Genomic DNA, 22153 nt, shown 5'->3' on the forward strand with positions numbered 1-22153 from the left:
AAAGAGGACGATATCCGCTTCGTCATGCCTAGAGCTGATCCGTGCTGGTCGCTGAGGGAATACATCAACTTTCAACTGGTATAACGGGGCATAGAGGAGAAACAATAATGTACAGTATGTGGAAAATAATGTGTTTTTTAAACTTTAAACCGCATAAACACATTTCATTACACCAAATACACAAAATAATGTTCTTTTTAGCAGCATCATATGACCCCTTTAATGTAATATGTCCACAGTTGATGTGATGAGCTACACCTGTAGTTACGGTAACAGGACACCAATGGGAACTTGGAGGAGAACTGTCTTCATAAACATAGTAAAACTCACCCAAGACCAGGTGGTTAAAAGTCAATATACAGTCAAATGAAATGAAATTAAATTAAATTCACAGCCTCACATTGAGCTTATTTTATTTCAGCTAGTTTCCAAAGCAATATTTCACATTTTCATTTGGTTTAACTTAATGTGCTAAAAGACTCAAACTAAAATAAATTAATATAAATAAAACTACACAGAATATATAGAAAATATACAGGGGAAAAAAACTAATAAAAGTTGGCAAAAGCTCACAACAAAAAATATTAAAACTAAATAAAATAAAAACTAAAATATAAAAATAAAACATAATTCAAAATATGTGACCCTGGACCAAAAATAAAAAAAAATTATATACATTTATAAAGATTTATACATCATCTGAAAGCTGAATAAATACGCTTTCCATTGATGCATTGTTTGTTAGGATAGACAAAAGCTCACAACAAAAAATATTAAAACTAAATAAAATAAAAACTAAAATATAAAAATAAAACATAATTCAAAATATGTGACCCTGGACCAAAAATTAAAAAAAATTATATACATTTATAAAGATTTATACATCATCTGAAAGCTGAATAAATACGCTTTCCATTGATGCATTGTTTGTTAGGATAGGACAATATTTGGCCGAGATACAACTATTTGAATATCTGGAATCTGAGGGTGCACAAAAAAACTAAATATTGAGAAAATCCCCTTTAACGTTATGCAAATTAAGCTCTTAGCAATGCATATTACTGATAAAAAATTAAGTTTTGATATATTTACAGTAGGAAATTTACAAAATATCTTCATGGAACATGATCTTTACTGAATGTCCTAATGATTTTTGGCATAAAAAAAAAATCAATAATTTTGACCCAATACTGTTTTTGGCTATTGCTACAAAGATACCCCAGCGACTTAAGACTGGTTTTGTGGTCCAGGGTCACATATTAATAAAAACTATTAAAATATCCCAACGATACTAACATATTTTATTCAGGTAATATCATATTAATATATTCAGGAAGCATAACTGCTGAATAACAGTGAGAATGTGCAGACATATTCATATTCTGTACTAATCAGACCATTTAACTTTCACAATTGTGCAGTTTGACAGTCCTGTTACACATTCCCTTTTAAAAGCACTAATTCTAATCAATATGATGCGATTAAAAATGTGTAATTATAAAATAATATTTTCATGTTTTACAATGCATCAGATATGCTTGAATTACAATTTCATATTTCTACACCTTATGTGAAGATCTAATCCCAAATTGGACTAAAGGAAAAAAAGAAACAATGCATTTGGGATAAAGGCCAATCTCATTTCCTTTGAAAACAGAGGCATTTCTGCAGATGCCATAATCAATACAGAATCAGAGATCAAGATAACAACACTAGAATCACTGTGAATTGAACTGTAAAACTGTTTCCCTACAGATGACGATCGTTCCTGTTACATTAACGCAGTTAGTAATTGAAACCATTGATGCCTGTGTAAGAACTAAGAAGAGACGATGCAGATGTTTGCCAGCTTTATAAAGAAAAGCCACTGATATTGTTGTCCCTTGCCAATGGGCCTGTGGGGGTAAAGACAAAAAAGCTGGGAAGTAACATACAGCTAAAAATATGTAATGCGAGAAAGTATGATGTCAGCGACAATCTGATTATATTGCCACCATGAATAGCACTCGTGCTCTTAAGGCGCTGATGTGTGACTCAATAAAATGATCACCATCTGTCATCTTGAAATGACGTGATATAAAAACTCTCAAATAAAGTCATATCGGGCAGCTTATCTTCTTTTATGTGAGGGCTCTCTGTTGTTTTATGATATAATTGATGATACTTAGCCTTTGTGTTGGTGTGTATTTTCTCACAAGGCAGCCAACTGTAAAATGGGAGGTTAATTGACATAGCCCACGGGGGTGACGCGAGGTCACCGCCGTCGTCTCGGAAATATCCTCTCTGTCAGTTTCAAGTTCTCCAGAATCTGTTTGGACCCCCTCCCTTTTTTTTATTTTGGAGGAAACTGTTAAGTGTCCCTCGGGTAATGCTGAGTGATGTAGCCCCAAGTCTGCACACATGAATAAGCACCTTGAAAATAAGCACGCTGCCTGGGCTCATTGGGGGAAGAGAGAGAGCCTTTGAAGTCATGTAATGTACACCTACCCCTCCCTCCTTCTCTTTGACTTATTTACGGTATTTGTTTCAAGTGTAGTTGAGAAGAAAAACTTTTCCCCCATCCTTGCATTCACATTTAGAATGAGGACCGGTGAATGGGCTTGGGTTGGAGCACGGTTGCTCCTCTGAGGAGATGGATGGTGGGCTCTTTTGTGTGTGGAGGAAGTGTATTTGAAAAGGTCATTAATGGAGACCCAAGGATGCCCCTCTTTCATGTGGATCCGAGCGGCTTGTTTGTCATTAGCACTAGGCACTGAGGTGCTAAATGTTGTTTGCTTTTCGACAGCAGCCAAAGCCGCTCTTTTTGAAGTGGCCCCTCCAAATTAAGGCTGCCCACTGCGCCTCTCAGATGACACAGATAAACTTGATGGGCTCGGCCGGACTCGAGTCCACCCATTGACAGGTATTCTTTGCTCCTAAACCCTTGTGCAAATGAGCAAACGCAGAGCTAGTAATGTGCGGGTAATAGCTCGAATTCGGGGCGCCATTGTTTCGGTCAGTGCCTCGCGCAACTGAGTAAAGCCAACACATTTGCACCTCACTGAGATCAAAGATTCAAGCCTTTTTTGTGGATGCAATCACTTAGGCAAATGAGATTCTGTGTAACCACCTCTTTGTGTAGTTTAAGTTGGGCTTTTGTGTAGAACAAATGGGGGCATTATGGGTTTGGCGGAGGAAGAGGTAATATCAAAGGGAAGCGGCCTGTCCTATTAAGCCCAGTAAACTGTACGCAGTACAAAGGAGACAATTGAGGAACATTAAATTGGCTTTGGCTTCTTCCCTTCAGAGCAGGGAGAGGAGAAGTGAATGTGACATAATTGTCTTTAATGATGAAGATCAGTGGTCTGAGCGCTCCTGTGGAATGACATTGTCTCTTTTCAGAGGGAGACAGGAGATATGCCTTTCTTTTCCGAAGTGATTGTGTAAATCTCTGTTGAGGTTTGCAGAGTTATCTGACTTCAACTCTGGGTGACCTACTAACCTCAAAGCATTTTCACTTCGGGGAATCGCTGATCCAGCCTTATAAGACGTCCGTCCATCACATGTGGAGCACCTTAAAATATTTATTTGGCTATATTTAGTTGCTGTCTTAAAGGAGTAGTTTACGATAAAAAGATCAGTCTTTTTTGTGGAAGAATCAAAACATCCGTCAAGCCCCATAACTGACAAAAACACCCTCCATAAACGTTGCCAATGTGACCTGGATCATATGATTTGTGCCTTGTGTGTAACAGATCCAAATTTATCATTAGGTATGTTTACATGCGCTAACTTTCGTCAATCCGAATGAAACCAATCCGATTTTAGATTCTGAAAGTTCTGTTTACATAAATGTGCTTTTATGTTCAGAACAAAAATTCAGCACATGCGCAGTGCCACCATGATAATGTTACCATGCTATTGTAAATATAATTATTGTTTTTGCCTTGCTGATGTCTAAAATAAAGCTAACGTAAATGTCAGATGAGCTTTTTTCTCCACTGACCAGTTTGTAAGACGTAAATAAACATATGCATGTTCATAAGAAGCAATACATATGTGAACGTCAGATCTTATTATAAAAGGGCAGGTAAACAAATGCATCATGACACTGTGCGTGTGTGCAAGGTATTTTTGAATCTGATTGAAAAGATAGTCAGATTCAAGAATTTAAATACTTAATTGTTTCCTATTGATCAGATTACTCTGATCAGATCAGAAATATATTTACAAAAAAATTTAATAAAATAAAAATTCTGAATCTGAAGACTCTGAATAAAGGGTCCAAGTTCTGTATTACTTTATGGTGTGGGGTGAACTATTCCTTTAATACACAATGGAGTCCAGCATTTCTCCTTCCCCCCTCTGCTAATGGACTGATACTCAATAGTGACTTTTTATGAGTGGGTGTGGAAGCTTTTGCACTAATAAGACACCCAGCACCATGGTGACAGCAAAGAAGTTGCCTCTGTCCTCCACATGACACAACCATACGCTCACGGCCAGCCATATCATCAGCTCAGTGCTGCTATAGGAGACTATGCAGTAATCACTCAAAATCACTTGTGCATGCAAGGTGTTGATTCCTATTTTGATTGTATAGGAATGGATGCACTGATGTAAAAAATAAAAACAACATATAATAGATACAATAATCTGGTAGATGCCTTTTTTTTTGTTAAGGCCAAAAAACAAAAAGTCTACACTACACAAAATAAATAAATACAATAATTTAATACTTAAAAAAATAATAAATGGGTGTTAATAAAATAAAATAAATTAGTGTTTTAAATGTGAATTTAGGTGTCACAGCATCATAATGTACAGTATGAAAATGGATGTTAGTTTTGAGATTTGATTAAAAAAATTACGTATGACAGTGCTAGTGTTTATACAAATTAACTTTAAGTAAGCATTAAATGATTGTAAAAGTGACCTAAATGTAAAAAATAGAGGAGATAAGCATGCACAATTATTCATCTAATATCCACCGATTGTAATAAAATTAAATATTAATACACTGGCTGATAATGTATATGGTACTGACATACATGGCATCCATAAGATTTATTCCAGAGAAAAACACCCCAGTATTCTCACGTCACCTTTAGAGTTTCAGAATATATGAAACCTCGTCATGAGCTTTTAAATAAGTAACTAATTAGTATACAAAAAATATGAGTAATTATAAACATTGTTGCAAAACTATGAGAAGTATAGCTTTTTATTGTTTTCTGTGACTGAGAGATGCAAGTTTAGTGAAAAAAAAAGCTATTCCAGCGTCTGTTCTGTGTTCCTTGAGTGAAAAATTAGAGGCTGTTTGTTCTTGTTCTCACATCATATTCTGAAGGCATAATACTGTTGTTTCTGAGCCAGTCATTTGTCATCACCGATGAAAATCACTTTTCCACAAGACATCAAAACATTACAAATATTTATCATGTAATTATGCCGACAGTCCTTAGTGACCAAGATGTCCATAAATCACCTCGTCAAACTGCGCGGAACAAGAGCGAGCGTTCAGACCATTCTCAGATGTTCCATGTCATAACAAGCCCTTTTAATTTAATGATGATATAAACAATCAGATAATGTGTCAAGATTATGTCTTAGAAAACGAACACATTTTTCACCATTTAACTAACCCAAGTGTTACTTTTCCAAACCAAAAGCATTACTTTTGCATATCTGGCTGTGGTCTGTTTAAAACACTTCAAAAAGTCCTCTTCTAAAGTTTCAGAAGAGAAATCAACAGTCAATATGAATTCAAATGTGTCTCTTCAAAATCTTCTAAATTCTAAAGTTATCTGAACTATACTATAATGAATCTTTTTATAGCTCTATACTCTTACTCTATGTCAAAAATGGTGTCATTTGCATTTGAGGAGAAATATCGAAACATCGAATTCTCCATTACACAAAGCAACTCAGAATTTTGCCTGGAAGTTTGTCCGATTCAGGCCAAAAATATTCAAAGTGTTGAAAAGTGCTGGAAGTCATTCGACTATAAATATGGTGTGTTTGTCATCTTGAGATACCTCTGGAAACTCAGTAATAAAAGGCAAAAAATCAGAATGATTGTTAATGCTATATCATAAAATTCTCGTAGTTGTTGACTAACTGTTTCTTGCCCTCTTCAAATCCAAGTCTTTTGATTTGAGGTTAACCGAGCCACAGAGAAGGTGGCGTTCTGCTCTCTAACTCTGGGTTTGGACTCTGTCAGGCTGCTGTCTGCTGCTGAAAACCATGCATCTTAAAAAGCTCATATCTGTGACGCCTGCCATCATTACAGTCGGATCTTGCTGTCTGTAATTTGCAAGCATGGCAGTCAGTCAGCTAGTAAAACAGCACAGGGTCATTCCAAACCATCCTACAGCCAACACTGACCCACAAACCTCTACGCTATGTGACACAGACGAGACATCTCTGTATTTATGCACATTGCCGTTGGCTTGGGTATATAATTCCACAAATGCTAAATGCAATTGAATACAATATCATAAAACAGCTCAGAATTGGAATCATTCTTTAAAAGGTGATGCTGCTTAATAAAGCTATTTTCATAATATTCCAGGATGTTCAGTTTTAATCACCACATCAGTATTTTCACCCCTTTGATGCAACTGGTAGGTAGGTAAGATCATACTAGTAATTACACACAACCTTAAAATTAAAGACAACTACTCAAATGTCATTCATTTATGCTGCATGTCTGCCATTATAATAAAGAGCTGTGAAAAACACCGTTTAATGTTCAAAATGTTTCCTTAATTGTATCCTCTCATCTCACTTACACCTGTTTAAGGAGACCTGAGCTTTAAAATATGACCTAAATTAACTTATTTTGATTGAAACGCTATTTTTTATTTTATTTTAATAAGGCAATGACAAATATACATGGATCTGGCCAATTTTTATTCTCTCACAGTTTCTTAACTCAAATTCTTCAGACAAGTAAATCAAATACAGTGATTGTTTAGAAAAAAATATAAAAATGAAATCAAATATTACAACACATACAGCCATGCGTCCCATTCATCTTGCCAAATGTCATTGAAAACAGCCAGACTACCTTCAACGGCACATACTTTCGAGGGTAAATGCCTATTTCACATGAATGTGTTTGGGTTCTTTTTAAGTAACTCCGCGTGTGAGCCCCAGTTACTTAACTATTTGTTGAAAAATAGTATGTGCCGGGAAGTGTTGACTGATCTCAACTTCAAAGTGAACCAGGCTTTAGGGGCAGTTCGCAAACATTCACACTACTATGTTCAGAAGCCCCAGTATTGCTGCTTTATTGTACCTAGTTTGAAAAAAGTAGGAAATCCACCTTTTCACACTCATGTTTGCAGATTATTTCTGGCTGAACTCTTGAAACATCCTTTATGGACTCTTGAGTCCTCTTAGTGAAGCAGATCAAATGGCCTTGACCTGTTGCGAAACTCTTTTGCCATCAAAGACGTAACTGCTTTACTGTATGCAGACTGTGGAGGTTTGGGTTTCTTTTGCACCATTGTGCAGCTTGGGGGCACAGATGTTTGTGGTCTTCAAGCTGTTGACGGTATTGACAAAAGCTGGGAGAAAGACGCTTCAATGCCAGCCGAGGCACATGGATGGGAAAGGGACAATTGCAAACTGTATATCCTGTGCTTTGAAATGCTTACCCCACTGCTTTGTCTCTCTTGACAGCTCCAGGTAAAATACTTAAAGTTTCCAATTACAGCTGAGAGAAATGCAAAAGGAAGCAGCACCCACAAAAAGGACTTTCTGAATGAGGGCGTGTTTTGAGAGCAAGGGTATTTGCTCTTTTGCAGCATTGTGTTCTGTTTGAACTGTTAAAATGACCAGCATTGAAACATAAAAGAGTCTAATAATAATAATTTAACCATGTATAAAGCCAGTAAATTGCTTGAAGTCTGATATATGTGCCATAATGATTCACTGGAAGCACCGGCTACGAGCAGACAGTGCCATTAAACGCTGCCACTATCAGTAAGCATCCTTGAACTTTAAAGAGAAGGTGACTATAGCCAGTCTCCACGTGCTAGACCATATTAAAGCCTCTCACCTTCAAAGAGAGAGACAGACAGAATTCACAAGCATACCTCAAACAGATGCTTGTTTGTAATGTGTGACCGGTCTATATAAATGCTTTTGAAAACAGATCAATCAGACATGCATGGCTTTTTAATCTCAATTAAAATCTTTAATTCAATGCTGGTTAGTTTAGATTACTGCGATTTTATTTTTTTTTGTGACATTGGACTTTCAAGTTTTTCTTGAGTTCTTGTAGAAAAAGCTTCAACAAACATGTTTTTGAAATAATTGAGCATTCACTGATCATTTTGATCTGCTTGTTCTCTTTGATAAATTTGTTTCAACAGGTTTAACACAAAGTGACTTAAGTAATAAAAAGTAAAAATAGCCTCCTAGATGCAATTAAATAATGACCACCCAATGGCTTTGGATTTTTTTTTTTTCCAAGTAGTGGAAAGGTATCTAATGGCTTATTAAATAAGGACACACCTTATTAAATTTCTAGACGTGAATGCATTCCAGCCCTCAGCTCTGACCACACCTGTGTGCTCTTTACATGCAGCGTAAGAAACTAGCACAGTGAAATATATACACTTTCTTAATGCAAGCATGAGTTAAGACATTGTATACTTTTATATCATCTTTATTTAGAATAAAATAGACATTTAAATGAGCTCTATATGCTGTAAAAACCAGATGTATACACATTTCAGACTAGCAAAAGACCGATGCACCTTCTTTCAGGGTTGACAAATATCTGAATTAAGTGCCAACAGCCTTATATTATTTACAGTATAATACAGTAATTTACTGCAAAATTTAAGTTCCGTTGAGAAACAATTATATCTACTCTGCAATGTTGACACAAGAAAATGGAGGAAAAACAGAGTATCCCATTCCAAGTCCTGCTTCCCCTCAATCACTCGTAGTCTCTGATCAAGTCTTTTTTTTCCCCTCGCTTCTCTGGGAGCTTTCTGAAAGAAAATTCCTCGAACATACAGATGTATACACATTTCAGACTAGCAAAAGACCGATGCACCTTCTTTCAGGGTTGACAAAAATATCTGAATTAAGTGCCAACAGCCTTATATTATTTACAGTATAATACAGTAATTTACTGCAAAATTTAAGTTCCGTTGAGAAACAATTATATCTACTCTGCAATGTTGACAAGAAAATGGAGGAAAAACAGAGTATCCCATTCCAAGTCCTGCTTCCCCTCAATCACTCGTAGTCTCTGATCAAGTCTTTTTTCCCCCTCGCTTCTCTGGGAGCTTTCTGAAAGAAAATTCCTCGAACATTCATTCAGTGTCTCTGGCAAGTGTGCAGACTCCGTGATGACTTGCTGCCGTCTCTTTGCGTTCTGCAGGCCAGACCTTCTGCACAATCGCAACGCTGGAATATCTCCAAGCCATGGGTGCCTTTCCTCTTGTGCTTTGTGCAGACCTGGCCTTCTTTTAGGACAGGCTTGCAGATTTTGGACCAAAAGTGACGGGCGCAGCAGAGTCCCTCAGCACAGTCCGATGATCTCAGGCAGTTCTCGCCCTCCAGACCTTTAAAAACAAAACAACACTCATGAATACCATGCACAACTTACATTTTCTGAGGTCTGAGAGACCACTTTAATAGATCAAAATAGCTTTTACATTGACGATTGAGTTGATCTTAAAGCCTGGTCTTGGAAATAAATTTCCTAATATTATATTGCTAACATGCTCCAGTGGTCCTACACATCTTTTACACTCAAGCAATATTACTATATTTAATACCAGTCGCATTCCTGAAAAGTTCATGCTTTGTGATGCAACAGAGGATTTAAGCTTCAAAAATATCAGCCAGCTGAGATGCAGTCAAAATAACATAGAATCATTTGAAGCTATATTCTACACGTACATCATTGGCTATTTTAATCATCGTTTACCTTTTAGCATTTGGTTCTGTGGTGAACCTTCAGTTGCAACTTTTGGTGGCACCACAACAGTTGAGTTTTCTTGGGAGATGGACACAAACTCTTCCATTCCAATCTGGTGGATCAGCCACTTTAATAGATCAAAATAGCTTTTACATTGACGATTGAGTTGATCTTAAAGCCTGGTCTTGGAAATAAATTTCATAATATTATATTGCTAACATGCTCCAGTGGTCCTACACATCTTTTACACTCAAGCAATATTACTATATTTAATACCAGTCGCATTCCTGAAAAGTTCATGCTTTGTGATGCAACAGAGGATTTAAGCTTCAAAAATATCAGCCAGCTGAGATGCAGTCAAAATAACAGAATCATTTGAAGCTATATTCTACACGTACATCATTGGCTATTTTCGGATGCCGCTTTGATGCAGCCCACGAGAATGAGGCAAGCGGTAGAGAACACGGCAATGTGCAGCATCGTCAGGTCTGGTATTCCTTGGAGGACGGAGGATGTATTCCCGAGGTGAGCGGAGCTCTTCTGTAGTTCCTCTTGAGCGCAAGACGCTTCATTTATACGCGCGCGGGGTTGTTTGCGCACCCGCCCCTCGCTGAGAGTAACAAAGGGCTGGATGAAATTTCAAAGCGTTGTGTCATGAGCGGTCTGTCTATCGGTATGTTAGAATGCATGAGCCGTATGTCTTCATGAGCTGCCATCAAACAACCACCACAATACTTGGAAGGGAAAATCAGTCGAGAAATATTGGGTTTCACTAGTTTTCTAGTTTTCTATATTCTGTAGTATAGATTTTAGGAGATGTACATGTAGCTACATTTACCGTCATTTGTATTATTATTCTTAAGCCGGTTAAACTTCAAACTTTAATTGCTTTTGTATGCATATAAAATGTTTATGCAGTTGCAGCCTGCACCGACAAGTTCAACATGCATTTAATTACTAATAAAAAAACCGAGAAACATTTTTGAAGCAATATTTTACCAATATGTTCGGAATTTTGGAACTGGAATATTATTTTATTATTATTAATAATGATGCAATTGAATAATTTGTATATTTTATATACAGTCACATTGATTATTTTTGTATTAAATAGCAAATAATTATTAAATAATTAAAATCACTTCTGGATGTCAGTCATTGGACATTTAAACATTAATATTCATTTTTCATAGCTTCACGTTTTCTTTTCAGAGTGAGTTTGTATATTCCATGTTCGAAATGCAGGAAAGATTTAGCAGAAATTGAGTCATAACCGTGATGGGGGCCCTTTGAAATGCGTTTGATAAAACAAGTGCAGAAGATCAAAGTGAATATGCAAATAAAAAAAAGTGAGACGTTTACCGAATTAATTATCATTCAGTCTGTGCTTTTAAACAAATAGTGAGTGATTAGCAATCTGAGATAAGAATGTGACGCTCTTAGGTGACGTCGTTCTTCTATTGATCTGATTATACAGATTTGAGCAGAACAGAATAAAAGAATTACCTGAATAATCTCGCCTCCGACATTTGAATTCTATCCAAATTAATTGAGCAACCCATGTGTTCATATGCATCTTTATCAAAAGACAGCCTACATTTATTTGTCTATTGACAAATCTACTCCAATCTGAAAAGACTGCTCTAAAATAGTTTCATTAAATGAACAGCAATTGTATCACGGTAATATGACATTAAGGTGGACATAAAACGCGCCAATGATTGAACAATTCCAAAGTGTCCATCTGGCCAATACTCCGGGATAACTCCCAAATCAATGTCTTTGATGTTGTTGTAATAGACGAGCACAGGACAAACGCTCAATACACTTCATTAAACGCGAATTGGCAGGGTTCATCCCCATCCCTTTGTCTATTGGCTTAGTTTTAATTGTACATCCAAAGCCTACAGTGGTGTAAAATGAAGCGTGTGTAAAGGAGCCTTTGATGCGCTCAGATCAAACAGGACTGAAGCCCATGTCTTAATCAGACTTCCACAGCTTTGGCATTTTCGCAAACAGTCCATTTGCTCGGCTTTTAGCGCTTTTTGTAGACATTGTACTCAGCGAATTCATTTAGTGGGATGCCAGGTAATCCTGTTTTAAAATTCCTGAGGACGGCTTATTCAGGTCAGGGCTCCTGAGTGACCATTGAGCACCCTTACCAAAAAAGTAGTATACTTCAAGTTTATCTTATTAAGTATACTTAAGTAAAGTTCAAGTATATATTTTTAAGTATACTTTGTAGCAAGTATACAAATATCAGTGTACTAGTAGTATACTTGTAAGTGTACTATTTCAATACTCCTTGGGACTAAATTGGCCCACTTTCTAGTATATAAAAGTATACTTTAAGTACACAACTAGTTTACAACATTTTTAGCTTGTACTGCAACTATACTAAAAGTGAACGTGTATGAATACTGATAGTTTTCTAATTAAATACTTGTAGTAGCATTTTTAGTACACTTTGAAGTACTACTAGTTTAGTAGTTTTATACTGCAAGTATACTTGTAAGTTTTCTTTAAGTGAACTTTACGTCATACTTTAAGTATACTACTATGTCCCTATTTAGGTATTAATTTGTATATAGTTTGTTATATAAATATCTGAACATACAAAAACATTTTATTCTAGCTTCATGCATTCTTTTTTTAAACACTTGAATGTGGGTAAGTTTTCATAAATAATAATAAAAAAAGAAATAAACAACATTTTGAACTAAAAGCTGAAAAAACGACTATGAATTGGATACAGAATGATAATCAAAACGTAGATAGAGTCGATCAACACCCCAAAGCTTGACAGTCATTATTACCTCTTGATTGGTTGACATTACATCAACGTTACACAGTTTTGATGCTGTTTTATGTCTAATGATCGTGTTAGATTACATGTGGAAGCATCTGTTGTTTCGGTTTCTTCTTCACTTGTGTTTTTTGAAAATTCTGTACAGAAGATGTACCTACAGTATAACAATGAAAACACAGATTCTAGGAACACAAGTATAGCTCAAATATATTTAGACTTTTTCTAAGTATAAGTCAAGTATACTTAAATGTACAGTCATTATTACCTCTTGATTGGTTGACATTACATCAACGTTACACAGTTTTGATGCTGTTTTATGTCTAATGATCGTGTTAGATTACATGTGGAAGCATCTGTTGTTTCGGTTTCTTCTTCACTTGTGTTTTTTGGAAATTCTGTACAGAAGACGTGTACTAGCGCCCCAATGAAAACACGGATTCTAGGAACACAAGTATAGCTCAAATATATTTAGACTTTTTCTAAGTAGGCTATAAGTCAAGTATACTTAAATGTCATTTTAAGTATATTTCTGAGAAGTACAGAAAAAGTAGACTATAAGTGTACTTTCCTATTTTTTTGTTTAAAATAAGTATACTAATAGCACACTTGAATAAATGTATTTTTCGTAAGGGTAGGCCTAAGTATTATTCACTACAGCAATAAAAGTCTTAACTGTGTTTACGTAAAAAAAAAAAAAAAACTGAATTTACAGGAGGCGGCAACAGCAAAATGATAAATGACAACGTGTTTAATAGCCTACAGTTTATAGCTTTAATAATAATCATTAACAAAATAAGTAATATAGTTAATTAGCCTAACTATCCGAAATTTAAAGTTGCCAAGCAGCGTAACTTGTTGCATTAATATACGCGGTTACAGGTGTGCCTTTATATCAGTTTATTGCTTTAAAAACTCTATTAATTTCTGCGAATCGGTTCATTTGAACAGGTCTTTTCAAAGAAGCGGGTCAAAACATCGAATTAGTGATTATTTTACGATATGATGTAATTACCTCATTACTTGACATCCTGATGTGGCATGCATGTTCTAATATGTTCCAATACTATGTAGGGACATGTTAGTTATTAAGCTTTTTTGACTGCGTTTTATTATTAATTACTAACGTAATTAGTTACTTTTTTATGGAGTAATGCAATATTGTAATGCATTACTTTTAAAAGTAACTTTCCCCAACACTGGGTAGGTGTTATGCATTCTGCAGATGGCAAGCAAAGGTAGGTGGTTTATTTTTGTAAGTTGCTGTCCTCCTTTGGTGTGACAGTATCTAAGCAGGGGGTGGTGCATGTCTTCTGATGACTCTCCAAAACAAACTTGTTTCTTTGTTGATGCTTTGTTCGACTTCACGTTTGAAGCTGGATACGGGGTTTACTGTAACTAACTGGTCCAAAAATGTAGTAATAAGTTTAGGAATATAAACAAATATAGTAAAAGTAGATCTTTCTTTACCTTGAGAAAAATCTCTCTTAGGCAAACCTCTCCTTGGTGCATTCTCTAAACGACCATAACCTAATATTCTAGTAAATTTTTAATGTTTTCAGGCAGAGTATTGTGATTACTGTGTCTAACATGACTGATTTTGAACCATTAATTTGAATGTCTTCCCTGCTAGCCATAGTAAATATTTAAATCGTAATATATTGGTTGAAAATCACCTATTAGTTGCCTAGTAGATATACCATTGACTGATGGCTTTAGCTGTGAACTGGAGGTCAAAGATGTCTTCTCTACCCCCTGGGTTTACATCTTTTGATGTCTATGGGCCACAATGTTGGCAATGAAGAGCTACCGAGCTTATGTGTTATCTGTTGGGAAGAGGGGAGGGCGGATGTTTACAGAGCATTATCACCAGCTGATATGAATCAGACCCTTCATAGTACTAACACCTCGAGCTACATCTTGTTTGTAGGACAAGATAGCAAATCTTGTTTGTAGGACTTTCTGAACTTCAGAGTATAAAAATAGGCTAATGAATGCAACATGCAATGAAAACAGCAGGTGCACATTTCAAATACTGAAAGCTTTATGAAGAAATATTACTTTGAAAGATGCTTTTATTGTAAGAAAATGGCATATAAATTTCTGTACCTTTAAAAAAGCCACAACTGATTAAGAAGAGCATTTTGAGGTGTCCGACCTAGTTGTGCAGCATCAAAACAAGCAGGGTGAATTCTGGATGCCATTGTGTTAAGGCACTTTCAATAATGCCAAAAGATATATGGTGAGCACATAATATCCATCTTGAAAAGTAAAGATAACAGAGAACTAAAATAGCTGGTCTGGACTGGTTTTACTCTGACAATAAATCTCTACAGATATCACAAAAATATTACCACTGTATATATATCTATATACATAAATATTTACCCCTGGTCCTACAATAAATAAGATTACATAATTGGTTTTCCAGCACAGCACTTTGTGTTCAAGCTACAGGCAGTCTTCTCGTCATTGTTTCAAGTAGAGTTATATGATTGGTGAAAATGACTGGAGCAAAATATCCTGAAAGTGTGTCTGGTATCAATAATAGAGCTGATTATGTAACTTCATAAACACAATTCCGATTGTACCCACATTTTATTTGGGATGCTGTGATTTGACTGCCCTTCCACTGGGGAAGTACAGTGTGTATTTTAGTAAAAAGCTTGCCCTCTAGTGGTGCACAAACTGTATTGAGGCTGGTTCATTATTTGAGTGGATTTCCATTGTCTTAAAAATAATCACGTTTCCCATTATAAAAACGCAATATATTCATAAGCCTTAAAATAATACCTTTAATACGCATTTAAAGGGGTGGTCCACCCAAAATTGTAAATATTGTCATCATATGCTCACCCTCATGTCGTTCCAAACCTGTATGACTTTTTTCTTCTTCTGTGGAACACAAAATAAGATATTTTGAAGAATGTTGGTAACAGAGCAGTTTCGGTTCCCATTGACTTAATAGAATACAATTTTTCAAAAGATGTTATTTTGGGTTTGAGTTTGGAACAACATGATTCCGACAGATTTTTCATTTTTGGGTGAACTATTCCTTTAAGAGGAATATGCTTAAAAAGACTAAATGGAAATTAATTGAATCATATCAATCAATTCAAATCAATAAATCTCCACCACAGGACCTTTTACCTTTTTAAGTATTTGACTGTGTTTCTGTTCCAAATATATTAGCCATATTCATACACAACTGTCATGCTATCAGAAGTAACCACTAACTAAATTCCATCCTAAAATGCATCTTAGAAACATTATCAAAACTCAATCCAGATCATAGTACTGTCTCGATTTATGATTCTCTTTTTAAGACCCAGACTTAAAACCTGAAACCACTGCTTGTGCAATCAGTCAAACATAAAACAGCAAAGAAAAAAAATTTAAAGGCTCATTTATAAGACATCGGTCCATATCTAAAGTCGTGTTGGAAATATGGTATTTATGATTCTCTTTTTAAGACCCAGACTTAAAACCTGAAACCACTGCTTGTGCAATCAGTCAAACATAAAACAGCAAAGAAAAAAATTTAAAGGCTCATTTATAAGACATCGGTCCATATCTAAAGTCGTGTTGGAAATATGGACTCCAGTTCTTCTGATTAGGACAGTTTACGGTAGTTGTGAGGTGCGGCGGGGAGCTGAGACACCCCCAGTGGCACCGCAGGACAGAAGTATGGGCGAAGGCAACTTGGTGTCACAGAGCTGGGCTAGACGTCTTCCATTCTTCTCTTCGCTGACAAACCACACGAGACACTCCAGGGCAGGGCATGTTACAAGTTTCATTTTTAGAAATCAGTGTCCCAGCCGGAATTGTCATCTGGAGGAGGATCCTCATTGTCCTCAGGAAAGCTATCAAAGTTACTGGTGTCAGTCGGGCTTGCAACCTAATAGGTGCATGAATGGAGGAAATAGGATGTTAGACGGAACAAATATTGAGCAGTAATGTAAATGTTGTAAACACAACTGTAAAAAAGAATAATTTGTGCCTGCATGTTTATTCATTATTCATTGTCTCAAATACCAACCAATATAAATTAGTATTTAATTCATACATATTACATTATAATAAACTTTTATTTTATGGACCATTGTGGAAATATGGCAGCACAATTAATTGAAATAAAAGTGAAATCACAATATCAAAAATAGAATTATCAAATCGGAAAGTTTGCAATTTAATTTTGAAAAAGAAGAAATTAAGGGTTGACACTCCAATTTATCCTACATTTTTCTGACAGCATTTAACTAACAATGTAATTATGTTGAAAATACTTGAATATATGTGACCCTGCTCGTGAAAACCCAGCTAAAGTCATTTTTTTGTGATTTACTCTATTCTACATAAAATCATCCTTCATAAAGATGTAGAACATTCTGTGATAACCTTTATATCTTTAATATTGACTGAGTAAGGCCATGTCAAAGATTGAAATCATAGTGAAATTAATGGTTGAAATCAAACTTTGATGCTTGTTATCTCATAATTAGATTGAGACTTTAGCCTGGATTTCACAGACAGGGTCACATATTTCAAATGCAAATCTCTTAGTTTCTCCTCCTTTCACATATTCAAATTCACACTTATGAATTAAATTGGAGCATGTTTAAAATGGAGATGTATTATACTTACATCAGGAATAATTGGAGGGGTGAGAGTTCCTTTGCGCAGTCCTTCCCAGTTAAAGCCTTCAAACCATCTATGATGGAAAAAGGGAATTAACATATGTCTTATAGAAATGGTAGATTTAAACAATTGTACTTAGAACCGAGATGTTACCAAAATGACAAACAAATCTTTAGGGCTGGGTAAAAAATATCGATAGCTCGATATTAATCGATTCTCATTTTTACGGAACGATATCGATTCTTAAATCCCAAGAATTGATTAGTCTAGCCTGTTTTCAGTTAATGGACGGAACGTTGCCTTCAACGGAATGTGCCATCCAATATATCCACAATAAGCATTGTGCTTTGGTACTTTTAATATGAAACAAAGTCTCAGATTTCAAATGCTGTCCATTGTATTGCAGTATTCAAACAATAAATGCCATTTTGGCACTGTTTAATGTGGAGTGACGGATCGCTGTAGCACCTCAGTTCAACAGACGCAGCAGCACTAGGCACACATAAAAACTATCATCTCCTCCACATTAATACCAGTTTCAGCACAAAATAAACATGACTAAACATCCGAAGGTAAGTTAAAAGAAAGAGTACAACTTTACAATCCGTATCCTGTCTCAAGTAATCGCTCAATCAGTGTTTCAGCCGTGCAATCAAACAATAAATGCCATTTTGGCGCTGTTTAATGTGGAGTGACGGATCGCTTTAGCACCTCAGTTCAACAGACGCAGCAGCACTAGGCACACATAAAAACTATCATCTCCTCCACATTAATACCAGTTTCAGCACAAAATAAACATGACTAAACATCCGAAGGTAAGTTAAAAGAAAGAGTACAACTTTACAAGTAAGTTAAAAGAAAGAGAACACCTTTACAAGCCGTATCCTGTCTCATGTAATCGCTCAATCAGTGTTTCAGCCTCGCAAAGACGTTAATATAACGGCTTGTAAACAATGTCACATAACGTCACATTTACCTTAGAAAAACATATTCGGTGACCATAAACTCATTAGTCAGATAGAAAAATAAACCGTAGAGAGGGGCATTTTGCTAAATACATGCGCCATATAACATAATTCATTATACATTTGACTGTTCTTTAATGTTTAATTTATGTTTTAATAAATTCATCAAGATTTTATGACAGCCACCATTGTTTATATAAATATATATATATATATATAAAAAATTTTTTGAAGTAGAAATATTATGTAATTGTAACTTTATTATTTTAAAAACTTCATTAAGTGAAATTTTAACATCAGTTAATTTTAACCTTTAATATTATAGCAATGTAGTACCAACTGACTCATGTATATTTTACAGCATTAGGTGAGAGATTGTTTTTCCTTGAGAAAATCTGGCATGTACCGTACCTGATATACAGTATATCCAAAATAATCGATATTGAATTGGTAATCAAATCTAAAGCTTGTGAATGAGAATCTAATCGAATCGTGAAATTTGTGTCAAAACCCAGCCCTACAAATCTTGACCCCATGCACAGCGTAATAAGACAAGTTTTTATAGGAATTCCTTGACCTTAATTTTTTATTATAACATTTCAGCACTTTTCCAGAATTCCAGAATCCCCAAAGAACAGTGGTATTACAGTACTCACTTGTGCTTTTGGATATCTTTGACTCCATTTTTCAAGTTTCCTAGCCTCTCAGACGGATTGTCCCTGAGGGAAACGGTATATTTCAAAACCGATTTAATTTATGGAGCTGATATTTCGTAAAAAATGCCTCTGATAAATTTAGATCCAACTAAGTATTTTTATTTATTTTTTTAACCTTAATGTATAAATGTGTGTTACAGGTTAAAACAGCAGAACATTTTAGTTAATTCAAAACTTGGCTGAAATGTATATTAATGTGTCAATACTAAACATTAAATCTGCACAGACTGAACTTCAAGGCTTTTTAAATGTACCCACCTGCATAGTTTTTTTATTAGATTGCCTGCATTTTTGGTGATCTTCTTCGGAAATTCTATCATGTCGATTCCTCTTAAAATTATATTATATGTCTTCATTGGATCCGGTCCTGAGAATGGTGGGCTGAACAAGAAAAGCACATTAGATTTGATAAAACTAGGAGGAGGAGTAATCCTAACACACAAACTGAAAACATTTGAGCTTATCTTGTCAAACCCAATGACAGGAAACATGTTTTACCTTCCAGTCAAGAGTTCATACATAAGAATTCCCAATGACCAGTAGTCTGCTGAGATGTCATGTCCTTTATTCAGTATGATCTCTGGGGCTACATACTCCGGCGTTCCACAGAAAGTCCATGTTTTCTTCCCAAATCCAATCTTTTTAGCAAAGCCAAAGTCCACCTACAAGAGACAAACTGCATCTTCATACCAAAACTGCATTTGTGGCTTTTAGTCCATGTTCTTTAGCTTTAAACATAGTATTGTATTCCAAAGTTGACAATAAACAAGGTCATTTTGGGTAAATGGGCCAAAAATATTGATGACTCGTGTCGCACTAAGGGCTGTATGCACATTGCTGTCCAATCAGATGCACTCTAGATGGGAAGTCCCGCCCTTTGATACCAACTAACAACAAAATTCACCAGCCTCACAATGTGTCATCTCCTATTAGAAAGTGCTTGAGATGTATACTCACAAGCTTGGCATACCCTCTGTGATCCAGAATGAGATTTTCTGGCTTTAAATCACGGTAAATTATTCCCTTGGAATGCAGGTATGCGAAGGCTTCAACCACACAGGCTGTGTAAAACCGTGTAGTGGAGTCTTCAAAGGATCCTCTGTAAATAAAAAAAGAAAACCACTGGTGTTTTACTGAGTTTCCATTATATAGAGTGATTAGCATCGGCCATCATCACAAGAACAATTTGGCTACCTGTCTCTAAGTATGGTCCAAAGCTCTCCGCCTAGACAGGCCTCCATCAACATGTACAGATATTTACTGTCTTTGAAAGTCCTGTACAACCTAAGGGAACACAACCGCACAATTTTGTCCATCAATGTATTTTTTTTTTGCCTTGATATTTTTTAGGATATGACCTCTATTGATGCTCTCGGGAGGTTTTAGCACCTACCTCACAATGAAGTCTGAATGAGCCTCCTGCATGATCTGTTTCTCAGAGCGGATGTGCTCCTGTTGCCGCGTGTCCACGATGTGACGCTTCTTCAGAATCTTCATTGCAAATGTTTTGATCTCTTCACTCTTGAGCTGCACCTGTGGACACCGAAGGCACACAAAAAATGAGCACTGAGAAAGTGCTAATAAGCTCATTTTCAATGGAAAGTAGCTGTAAAAACAAGTGCTAGTGCTCCTTATTATAGCACTTCAGTCAGGGTCTATTACTGTGTTAAGGGTCCTCAAAATAGATCAAGCAGGAATTCTTCACATTGCGTCTCTCTGTGAAGGCACTTGCATGTTCATTCGATCTTGTAGCTATCTAGCAAATGGATAGCACTACAGGCATATATCACAGCCCCGGTGAAAGGACACTTGTTTTTACTATGTTGCCGCAGTGCCAGAAATAGGTGAGTGGAAAGGGGAATCCTCTACCCAGATCACTGGGCTTTCCTTTACAACAGAATCTGATCCGCAATGCGGATCTCTGCTCTCCTCTCTACGTCAAAGTTTCCATCATCTTCTTTCAACATATATGGTCCTGTGGAAAATGTGTGTGTGTGTGTGTGTGCGCCTGTCTGTGTGTGTGTCTCTCTGTCTGTCTAGCCGACTGTCTTTCTGTGTCATTAACTGTCTACCGACCGTCCTAGCTAGCTACCCATCTATCCATCCGTCTGTCCTAAATTACTTATGGTTCGGTTGTATCACGTTTTTGGTATGGTTCGGTATGTGCTGTGTTTAGGGAAAACAGGGCTATACTGTCAAATAAAAATAAAGAAAATAAGAACAAATAATTAATTACAAGCAACCGCATAAATAAATACAATAGATCAAAGATACAAATATAATAAACAGTGCTTTTCAGGTTTTTTAGGTAGGTCTAACATTAGTTTTTAGGTACAGAAATTGAATAAAGTAATCAAATGTAAAATAACATTGCATATTTGACTGTATAAATTAAAGATTAATCCTTATTAAAGTTACAAAAGCTATTCAATCAAGAGCAGTGAGTGATTTCCTTCTCTTTTGTTGTTTGATTAACATTAAAAACTTTAAGATAATGCATGGATCTGGTACTGTACTGTTATACTGTACGTTAAACTGAATATGTCTGCTAGGAAACTCACCAAGACAGGCATGTTAACATAATTTTTGTGTGAATTTATCCATTCAAGTACAAGTCTTGAAAGAGAACTCAGTATTTGTGCGCTCTCTGAGATGTGGGTTTGGCGCTTCGGATGCGCGCGCACACAGATCTTCTCACAGCATGTGCAAGTTCTCATTTGCGTATTCTGGCTCTTTAATGTTTAAACTGGCGAGGCGTTTAGTTTAAAACGATAGCAACATGTGCTGTTCAGGTCTCACCTGCGCATGCACGCTATCAACACCCGGGTGATGACGGCATAAATGACTGGTCATATTCAAGCATACGGCACTTGCAGTGGGTTTGGCGCTTCGGATGCGCGCGCATACAGATCTTCTCACAGCATGTGCAAGTTCTCATTTGCGTATTCTGGCTCTTTAATGTTTAAACTGGCGAGGCGTTTAGTTTAAACCGATAGCAACATGTGCTGTTCAGGTCTCACCTGCGCATGCACGCTATCAACACCCGGGTGATGACGGCATAAATGACTGGTCATATTCAAGCATACGGCACTCGCACTGA

General features: G+C 36.2%; 2 protein-coding genes across 2 annotated transcripts in view; both read right to left on the reverse strand.

Annotated features, from left to right (window-relative positions):
* Positions 1-9275: 9275 nt before the first annotated feature.
* Positions 9276-16531, reverse strand: LOC107557317 (uncharacterized). The gene is made up of 4 exons (XM_016240704.1): positions 16362-16531; positions 10349-10538; positions 9938-10055; positions 9276-9569 (listed from the first exon to the last, which is right to left on the reverse strand). Exons 1-4 carry the CDS (start codon positions 16529-16531, stop codon positions 9322-9324), a joined length of 726 nt encoding a protein of 241 aa, XP_016096190.1. The 3' UTR covers positions 9276-9321.
* prkg1b (protein kinase cGMP-dependent 1b) overlaps positions 16209-22153 on the reverse strand; it is a 152834-nt gene continuing 146889 nt past the window's right edge. Inside the window, exons 11-18 of the mRNA XM_016240741.1 lie at positions 20447-20586; positions 20248-20337; positions 20011-20152; positions 19552-19715; positions 19312-19434; positions 18994-19056; positions 17379-17445; positions 16209-16632 (exon numbers count right to left, since the gene is read on the reverse strand). Of these exons, the coding sequence (XP_016096227.1) occupies positions 16534-16632; positions 17379-17445; positions 18994-19056; positions 19312-19434; positions 19552-19715; positions 20011-20152; positions 20248-20337; positions 20447-20586 (888 nt within the window). The 3' untranslated portion in view covers positions 16209-16533. The remainder of the gene's footprint in view (positions 16633-17378; positions 17446-18993; positions 19057-19311; positions 19435-19551; positions 19716-20010; positions 20153-20247; positions 20338-20446; positions 20587-22153) is intronic.

Source organism: Sinocyclocheilus grahami, unplaced genomic scaffold (genome assembly GCF_001515645.1).
Source record: "Sinocyclocheilus grahami isolate Dianchi unplaced genomic scaffold, SAMN03320097.WGS_v1.1 scaffold599.1, whole genome shotgun sequence".
Taxonomy (NCBI): domain Eukaryota; kingdom Metazoa; phylum Chordata; class Actinopteri; order Cypriniformes; family Cyprinidae; genus Sinocyclocheilus; species Sinocyclocheilus grahami.